The sequence below is a fragment of the Nicotiana tabacum genome, chromosome 10, assembly GCF_000715075.1.
Source record: "Nicotiana tabacum cultivar K326 chromosome 10, ASM71507v2, whole genome shotgun sequence".
In the NCBI taxonomy this organism is placed as follows: domain Eukaryota; kingdom Viridiplantae; phylum Streptophyta; class Magnoliopsida; order Solanales; family Solanaceae; genus Nicotiana; species Nicotiana tabacum.
In genome coordinates, this window is record NC_134089.1 from 122,862,348 (window position 1) to 122,872,930 (window position 10,583).

At 29.8% G+C, this 10,583-nt stretch overlaps 1 protein-coding gene across 1 annotated transcript; it reads right to left on the reverse strand.

The window, feature by feature from the left end:
* Positions 1–4,052: 4,052 nt before the first annotated feature.
* On the reverse strand, positions 4,053–4,840 carry LOC142165349 (uncharacterized). The gene is made up of 2 exons (XM_075223922.1): positions 4,645–4,840; positions 4,053–4,567 (listed from the first exon to the last, which is right to left on the reverse strand). Exons 1-2 carry the CDS (start codon positions 4,838–4,840, stop codon positions 4,053–4,055), a joined length of 711 nt encoding a protein of 236 aa, XP_075080023.1.
* Between the last annotated feature and the right edge of the window lie 5,743 nt (positions 4,841–10,583).

Consider the following 10,583-nt stretch of genomic DNA (forward strand, 5'->3'; position numbering starts at 1 on the left):
ATATATATATATATATATATATATATATATATATATATATATATATATATATATATATAAAGTTCTAAAATTCGAATTAAAATTAAAAATAAAATTTATCTTTTTTTATCATATTATCATACTTAATTCGGTTAATGATCATATGTAATCGCGTTAGGAACTTTTTTTATTTTTTATAATTATTTAAATACTACTTCGCCTCTAGCAAAAAAAAAAAAAAAACTACTCCATATAATTATAAACATCTTTCACATTTAAAATCCTATAAGCATAGTTCTTTAAAACACTGTAGCTAGATTTGAATAAAACAAAATTCTTTTAAAATAAATGTAATATATAAGGTACACGTCTATGTTTATCTAAATAACAAAAAAGAGTTTACAAAATCAAATATAAGTTTACTTACATATATAATAAAGTAAACATACATGCTGGAGAAAGAAACATCACAAAATCAGTGAATATTAAAAAAAAAAAGTTGTTTCTTTTTTCTTCTTGAAGAATATTTGTTTGAAGAGTCAATTTGCATAAATGAACATCAAACAAATAACAAAACTTTGGCTATACAATTGCTATCATCAATTTCAATTTAACACATTCAAGGAATTGAATGGTATAAGCTGAAACCCCTTCATTTAGCTGTAGTCAAGCCAATATTGCAAGGGTATAATATTTTTTTCGTTGAAGAATATTAGTTTTGAATCATTAGATTATGTGAAAAGTTTTTTTTTCAAACTTAACAAGAGATAAATTTGTTTCTAATTGAAGTTTCTATAACGACTTTTAAGTGTAACAAAGAGTATATATAAAAAAATTGGTATGACGTAAAAAAATTTAAATGTAAACAAATTATTTCGAAAAACTTCTTTACTTTTTTTTTTAATTCAAAGATAATAAAAAGATAGATATTTTTGAACATTAGTAGAGAGTTTTAAAATTATTATAATAGAAGTTATATCATGGATAAACTCAAAAAACTTAAATCTTATGGAATATTTACATAATATCCGGCCATATTTATTGTTTACTTTTTATAGCTAATATAAATAGATGATATACCGACAACACACTATTATACACATATTATATTCGGATTATATATAAATTACACATCATTCAATTTTTTAATTTAAATGGTCGGGTGAGCACCTATTTAGGCTGATTAGATAAAGCCAAAAGAAAAATATGAAATAATTTCAACCAAAGACTAAAAATATAATTAAAGTTCATATGTAGACAATTTTTATTAAAACACATCCTTTTAATAGTGAAATAAATTAATTTTTTTGTAACAAAAGAAATAATGACATAAAAAATAAGATAAAAGAAAATAAATATTGAAAAAAATGTTAGAAAGATCTAAAAACGAGAAATAAAAGATGACAACAAATTTCTTCTTATGTTTCATCTTTGTTGAGTATAAAAAATTTGAAAGTTAATCTCATCGATTTCAAAATATTTTTCCAACTCAAATACATAGATTATAAGATAAGGATATCTTCGAATATATTTTTTAATTTACATTATGTGTTGTTTTTAAAAAATTAATATTACTAACAAACTGATATGATATTCGAATTTGAATTGGAATGCAATTTGAGTAGTTTGCATTGAGGTTAACCCAAGTGTGGTGTCGAAAAATAAACTACTTGACAATTTTAGGACAATATATGCGATATTTTATAATAATAATCAACTAATTTAACATTTAGTGATTCAAAGAACAAATTTTTTGTATATATAGGGTATTAAAAATTCAAATTCTGGGGCTAGATATCGATAAACTTAAAGTGGAGTCATACTGAAATAAATCCGGCCAAAGAATCATTTAAATTTTTAGATAGCTGATTAAAGTGAATTTTAAATTAAGGATAATATCTTCACTTGCATCACTATAAAGATAATCATTATTATAATATATATAAAGTTTTAGAAATTGAAATTTCAAAATAGAAATTTTTTTTGAAAGATAAAATCATACATAAGAGTTCAAGTCGTAGTATAAAAGTCATGTCGTAATCAAAGAATCGTTTATATCGTGTCAACCTTTATGCTTTGCCATAAATATGAGTTATTATTTCACTTTGTGGCTATTTTTAGGTTCCAATGACACCTATGAGAATAGTGCAAAAATAAAATTATCACTACGAGAATTGAGAAAATGTTAGTCTTTTTTCATGTAGCGTTTCTTAATTAATATCTGACGATTATCTATAATTATTTAGAAGGTTTAAATGTTAAGGTTAGTTATATAATTGAAATAACTCAGATATTTAACATGGTTAATGTCAAATATCAAAATAGAGTAAAAAAATTCACTAGCTAAAGAATTTTTTATATTTTCAGATAGCCAACTAAAATGAGTTTTGAATTAAGAATAATATTTTCAATTACATTATTATAAAAATAATTATTATTAAAAAATAATATTTTAGAAACTGAAATTTTAAGAAAGAAATATTTTTTTAAGAGATATCAACACACCAAATAAGAGTTCAAGTAGTAGTAAAAGAGTTAAGTCTTATCCAAAGAGTCATTCATTGTCTCAGCATTTAATTGTTTTGCCATAAATATGAGTTATTATTTTGCTTCCTAACTATTTTTAGGATCCAATGACACCGGCAAGAATGGTATCAAAAAAGAAAAATAGAAGAAATGATTAATTTCTTTCATGTAGTTAATATCCAATGGTTATCTATATTTACTGAGAAAGTGTAAATTTTAAGATTATTTACATACAATCCAAATAACTTAAATATTTGATATGATTAGTGTTCGCGCGGATGCGCGGGTACTAATACTAGTTATGATTGAAAAGGAAAAGGTTACCACCGATTAATACTCTCAAAATACAAAAATCTACAAATTCCTAAATTGGATAAACGCCTCTTTAAAATTTATCAAAGATAAAATACTCCATATGATATTCAAAAAAGTCAATGTTAAAATTCAATTTGACTGAGAAATTATAGATTATAAATTTAAGTGTATGTATGGTCATTAATTAAGCGAGAAAACTTAACCACGTGTTGCATTTTCTATTCCTATTTTGGCTGTTACAACTCACATGTCACAAGGGATAATATTTGTCAGTTTTATCTGTTACTAGTACTTAATATTCTGATTGAGGAGGTGTGTGCAATTCTCTTCCAAGTGGTAACAACACAAGAGAAAGGTTTTATGATGATTAAAATGATTAAAGGCGTTAGCCATCTGAGTTTTCATGTTATCAATATTGATAGTGCCATCTAGTTTTAAAAAAACATGACAATTGCTTTCAATAATGCGTCCAAGTGTCATAGAAAAATCCACAAATATCTCCCACACAATCAATTAATGAATAGTTGATAATTAGGAGTGTCTTTAGTGGACCTGATAATCCTTTGAGACAATCGGTACAGATTTTAGAATGTCACGGTAAGAGTTTAATTATATACATCGTCAAAAAAAATTTACACTTACAAATCACATTACACATTATAGCAGGTAACCTATCTTATTTTCAAGATTACAAATTTCACCAAAAACTTATCCAACAATACACACACATTCTGATCACCCTCCATATATATATATATATGTGTGTGCGTGTGAGAGAGAGAGATGTGCAGGATGTTTAAGATGTTAATTAGTGTGATTTATATAATGTATTACTGATGATGAAAAAAACTAAAATAGTGGTAGGTTAACATCATTTGAAAATTGAAATTAAAATAGTTTAATGAATTTTAAATTATCAAAGTTCCGAAAGTAAAAAAGAACAATTCAATACGCTCCAAAACAAAAGGTGTTGGGTGTGTGTGAATAAAGTCTCATATGGAAAGTAAGAAGAAAAATGATTCTACTTATAAGGAGTTGGATACTCTTAATGGTGTGAGGCTTATTACCTGTAGGAGCAGAGACGGATCTAGGAATTGAAGTGTATGAGTTCCTACCACAACTTCAAGTCAATATATCATAACAGCCGAACTAAGGAACAAATATCAATATTCAACATATATTTACAAAATAACAAAATACTTAAAGACAACATATAAATATAAATATTCTCATCACAATTGTACTCGACGACTTGTCGTATTTTGAAAATGATCAATGATAATATCATTAGGTGAACTTTTAAATACTTCATCCTCTATATAACAAACTAAACAATCATTTAAAAATTCATCGCCAATTCTGCTTCGCAAGTCACTTTTAACGTACTTCATCGAAGAAAAAGCTCTTTCTGCCGTTGCAGTAGAGACAGGCAATATCAAACTTAACTTCACAAGTAAATAAAAAAGTCTCCAAGTCATGTGCAAATTTGTTTTAACCATTGTTTCTGAAAGATCTCCAAGTCTTTTCAAGTTAGAGAATTCATTGCCCGCCTCTCGCACATAGTCAATATAGATGTCAAGCTCAAAACCAAGATCCTCAAGTATAGAATTAGTGAACTCATTCGGATAGTGTGTTGCAAGTTTCATAATCCTGTCTTTATCATAATTTGCAAAAAAATTATCTGGACTCAAACTAGCCATACCAGGAAGTAGATCAGTATTCACTTCACTGAAACGACTGTTAAGCTCTGAAAGTTGCAAATCAATAATGTATAGAAAACCTCTACACGCAAATAATAAGAATATGTAACACTTGATTTCTTACGCTTCGACTTTCCACGAGAATAATTTATATCCATTTCGGGGATTACAATATCATGCTTGACACAAAATAAAGAGACGTCTTCTGCCAAAGAATTCCATCCAGATTCTCCTATAACTTGCAATTGCCTCTTTGCAAAACCAACAAGCTTCATGGCACTTACAATATCTTGATCTTTTTTTTTTTTTTGCAAAGCCATATTTAAATCATATGTAAGTGCCAATACTTTCAACATTAAATACAACATATACAGAAACTCATATGATCTTATGTCATCCACTAGACTTTTGCCGTTGATCTCTCATGATAATTTGAACCCTCAATTGAAAGAACTCCAAGTATATGAACAATTGACGAGAATAAACTAATAAAGTTATGCACTGTCTTAAAATGAGAACCCCAGCGAGTATCACCTGCTATTTGAAGTCCAAGTTCTTGATTTAATCCGCTGCCCGTATGAACTTCACCAAGCACTAGTAGTTCCTCCAGCTTTTCTGCTTGATCATCTCGAAGCATCTCCCTGCGCTTAAAAGAACCTCCAACAATATTTAAAACATTTGCAAGAATATCAAAAAATTGTTCTGCCTCATAATGTTTCTTTGCAACAACCACAAGAGTCAATTGCAATTGATGAGCAAAACAATGTATGCAATATGCCGAAGTGGTATCATTCATAATCAAAGTCTTAAGGCCATTAATTTCACCCTGCATGTTACTAGCTCCATCATAGCCCTGTTTCAATGTAATGTCTTCTCACTCGATCACGTAAATTAGGAGGATATTCTGAAATTTATTTTCTTTCACCAAGATCACGTTCAAGAAGTTTCAAATCCAACATATTATCTTTGTGTGACGATTGAGAAGAATTGACATTATTATTAACCACTGAACATGAAGGAGAGCTTAGTAAAGGAGAACTAGGAGGGAGTAGAACCTGAAGAGGTTTGCGGCCTGAAGAATCTCTTCATCATCTTGACTCTAACTAAAATATCCTATAATCATAAGAAACAAATTAAATATTGCAGTGACGAATGTTAGTCAAAAGATCACTTTGCAACATATTAGTATTTTCATTAATATTACACAACTTCCACTTTAATTAATTATTGGGAGAAAAATATTTCAAAGAAAGAACAAACTATAGTTAATTAATGGCTTAATAATAGACAAGATCTGAGTAGCTTTAGTACAAATGGTAGAGATCAAAATGTATATTGGCTACCATGGAAACATAGAGAAAATTAAATTAATTTGAAGGTGCAATTTAATAACTTTAGGTGACTAACCTTTAAAGATCAATTTTTCTTTAATTTCTTATACTTTTTTTATTTGCAATATATACATCCCCTTTTAAAAATAAAATCTAGAATTCAAACTTCATAAGTTAAATAAAAAATTAAAATTTATTAAATCTAAAAAAAGGAAAAAATAAGTATTAAAGTATATGTTCCCAACTCCAAATCCCAACGAATATTAATACACTACTTTTGCAAAAAATGGTCATGAGAATGGTATAAAAATTTAAGAGATATTATTTCACATAATATTGTATCAGAGAAAAACAATGAAAAAAGGAGGAGGAGGAAGGAAATCGAAATACTTATTGCAATGGAGTGACAGCCTAAAGTTTAAAACCAGATCATTAAAGAAGGAATGTAAACTTTTAAAACCCTAACTTTTCTTTGAAAGTTTGAATTAGGATTTGGAAGACAGAAGTTTGAGGAAGAGTTCGAAACCTTTTTAATCATTTTTTGGACAAAAAACACTTTTGTACTACTTTAAAAAAAAGTTACATAAATGAGTAAAACGCAGTATTATACTGCGAATTACTTTAACGGAAATTTTGCCGTTAAAGTAATTCGCAGTATAGTACTGCGTTTTACTAAGATGCTGGGCACAACTATATTTTATTAAAGCTGTTCGCAGTATTATACTGCATTTTACTTAAAACGCAGTATAATACTGCGAACAGCTTCAATAAAATATAGCTCTTCTTCTTCCTTGGACCACCGAACCGAAGGACCTCAAAAACCTTCAAAAACTTAAATCGAGCCCCCCCACCCCGCGTCACACTTCAAAAAAAAAATTTGGGCCCCACCCATCACCTAAAGAGCAAGGAGTGTAGGTCCCACATACAAGGCAAGCTTTAGATTCCTTCTTTCGGGTGCAAAAATTCGATTTCAATAAAATTTAAAAACTTAAATCGAGGTATTTCATTTTTGTTTATGTCGAAACTCGTATAGTACATGCATATTTGTATTGTTTAATGTGTTTCCATGTTAATTTGTGTTATGTTTGTGTTTAAATTTGTATCTTATTTATACTCGGATTGATTTATTAGCTTTGGTACAAAAAATTATTAAAATTTGATAAATTATTTGTATTGTTAAAAAATTAATATTATTTATTTTGTTTGTTGTTCATATTTGTATTTTATGTTAGTTCTTTTTATATGTAATAGTGACCTTTTAGCGTAGTAAAATAAATAGCCTTTTAGCGTAGTAAAATATAGAGCTTTTTAGTGTAGTAAAATATAGAGCCTGTTAGTGTTGTAAAATATAGAGTCTTTTAGCGTAGTAAAATGTAGAGTCTTTTAGCGTAGAGTCTATGTAGTTTAAGTATGTAGTAACTGCAAACTCTATCCAATTACACTTTACAAAATTAATTATTTAATTTATAACAATAAACTTACAAAAGTAACAAATTCCTATATGTTGTAAAATTAACTCAAATATCGAGCCTGGAACCCATACATAATTGTCACACCTCCTTTTGGCTCGCGCCCGCAGGGGCACAGAGGGATTAGGGGAGTTTTTCCAATTAAAGGACAATCGAAACGAGATTTATTATTTAATTCAGAGTCGCCACCTGAGAGATTTATGGTGTCCCAAGTCACCGGTTGAATCCCGAATCGAGGAGAATATTGACTCTGTATTACAGTCCGCGAACCAGAAATCCGGATAAGGAATTCTGTTAACCCGGGAGAAGGTGTTAGGCATTCCCGAGTTCCGTGGTTCTGGCACGGTCACTCAACTGTCATATCTGGCTTAATTATCTGATTTTATACAATTATGAACTTATGTGCAAATTTTAACTTTTAGCCGTTTTTATTATTATTATTTTTTAAAAAAGACTTGCAACGTCGTGAAAACGGGTCTTGAACCACGTCACATCAATGCACTCGTGGTTATTGACACATTTCGACTTCGTTGAGATTTGGATTTGGGTCACATAAATGTGTACCCGAGTTTAGGGAGATAACATTATTAAATACACGCCTAAAGATGCTAATGCGTTATTATTTTTGAGAAAAAGCCGTGAAATTCGCTATACGGCCTATCTCGAAATCTAAACATTTAAGATAATCATCTATTAAGGGCCCCGCAATTTGTGTGTTTTATTTGGCGAGGCTCATCTCGTTTATTTTAAAAGGACAACCCTAAAGTGACTACATTTTTCTATTAAGTTCGTCTCTAAAATAAAAGAAAATCTCCAAATTAATTACATGCTTAAAAAAAAAGGACGTAACTTATTAGTTATTAGTTTAAGACAAATGCAAATGTAAAATTGCAATCGAGCTTGTACAAAGGGAGATTGTTTCGTATCTTATTCCATAAGTGAATATTACAAAAAAAAATTGAAATTATAAATATGATACAGAATTGACAAACAATAATATTAAAACGAAACTAATTACTCTCTACCAATTTAGACCCACCTTACTAGATGAATTGAACCGCCAGAATTAATTGTTTACAACTATTTGAAATTAAAACCAACCTTAATTACTAATGCTTGCGAAAGTTTGTTAAAACTTGATCGACACTTGGAGAAATCTATTACATTTAAAGGAACTCTAACACGCCTTGTTCGAACTCAACTCATGCCTATTGAATTAATGACCTTAGCTTTACTACATCGAATCAAACTTCAAATATGGCAGACCTACTGACTCTACGAAATTATGGGCTAATTATGTTTGCCTAATACTTGCGGATCTTTGTTACTAACAGGACTCAAAATCACAAACTTCAATTTATTTCTATTCCCGTTTTTGTGAGTTCAAAGTTATACTTTACCAATCAACTAAATCGAAACGATTCTCAATATTAACTATTTACCAATTCAAATGGCTACAGGTATGAGGAAAACTGTTCAAAACTGCCTAAGATAGTCCTAAGTGTAGTCCAAGCTGGTTCAATATCTATTGGCTTATTTTGATTTATGTAAACTAAATAGTGAGTGCTAATTTGCAAATTATTATATGTTGTGGTCAATATCTAATACATAACCCAACTCAAGTTGAATGTGATTTTGAACTACTTTATTCTGATAATATAAACTAACCAAACTGAAATTATTTAACTATGAAATTCATACAGACACACACCGAATAGTTTAGCAATCTAGCAGTTTGTTCCAATTAAACACACATACTGAACTGAACTGCCATTTGAAGGATTCAGTTCAGTAGTCCGACATCATACATCACTTAATTGCCAATCAGTGATTTAAAAGCAGTCCTAATTATACATATATCTACCATTCATATAACAGGAAACACATAACTAATATCAAATAGAATACAAACATTCTATAGTTTGAACAATAAATCCTCTAGCCATTTCATTTCAGCTTCAATGAGCATACACCAAGATGATTCAAAGTAGTGTACCTGGAATCGAGAATAGCAGCAGCAGAAGAAGAAAGGCAGGTCAGCAGCAGCAGTAGTATACGATACAACAACACCACAGCAAAGAGCAGAGCAACAACCAGCAGAAATAACACCCAGCACAAGCAGTCCAAAACCCAGGAGTGAAACCAAAAAATACCAAGCAATTCACAGACAGGAACAGAATGTATTCAGAAATGAGACATGAGAGTAGATTTTCTGATTTCTGTTCTTCGGATTCTCAAATAAAGACACTCAGAACCTCAATTAAACAGTAACAAACTGATTCTGATTTTCAGTAGTAAAGAAGACCTCACTTTTTCAGTATTTAGCTCTCAACATATTGAACTCTTTAGGGTAAAAACTCAGCTTGTATTTCACTCTTAAACTCTGAATTTCTGATGTCAAAATCCAGCCTAGACTCTCTGAAAAAAACTGAAAGAAAACTGATTTCTCTTCTCCAAAAAACCAGCCCCTAAATCTGTCTTAAATGACTCTATTTATAACCCAAAAACAGGCCTGCTATCTCTGCCTTGAAACTATCAGATTCTAACTGCCCATCCCCCTTTGAATCCCATTACTTGATGTTTTCTTGTTTGAAGTTATTTTGTTCCCCACACTTGCATGCCTTGTTCCTTATTGTTTCAATCAAAACTATGGGTTATTATAGTATTCCTATTAACTCTCATATTATCATGTTATGTTCCCCATTGATATTAAACTAATATTATCTATTATCCACTGAACAGACCCTTAAGTTAGTCCACTTGCAGACTTGCTAAATTCCAAAATTACCCCCTTAACCCCTGTGTATTACTGCCCTGCCCTAAGCTTCATTGATCTGTTATTAAAACTCTATGAGTTGTAACCCTAACAACTAATTTCTAATTGATCACTAAATTACTATAGCTATAAACCAATCCCCACTATCAAATTCACACACTGATCACTAAAGTACTACAGCTATAACCAATTCACAACCAAATTCAAACAATGATTCAATCAGAATTGAAGCAGTATGAATCAAATTATTATCAGGTTATTCTAACATTCAAGCATGTAAAACTAATCGACGACACTTATCCAATCGACTACACGAATTACAACACATACAATCAATAGCAAATAATCAGAATCGAACAGGCACACAGGTGATTCGAGTCGTATTGATAGAAACAGGGATTTATAATAAAACTTAACTAATCGACGAAACTCATTCAAATCGATTATATAGTTTATCATATACTTGTCCATGACCAGAAAAAGTTCG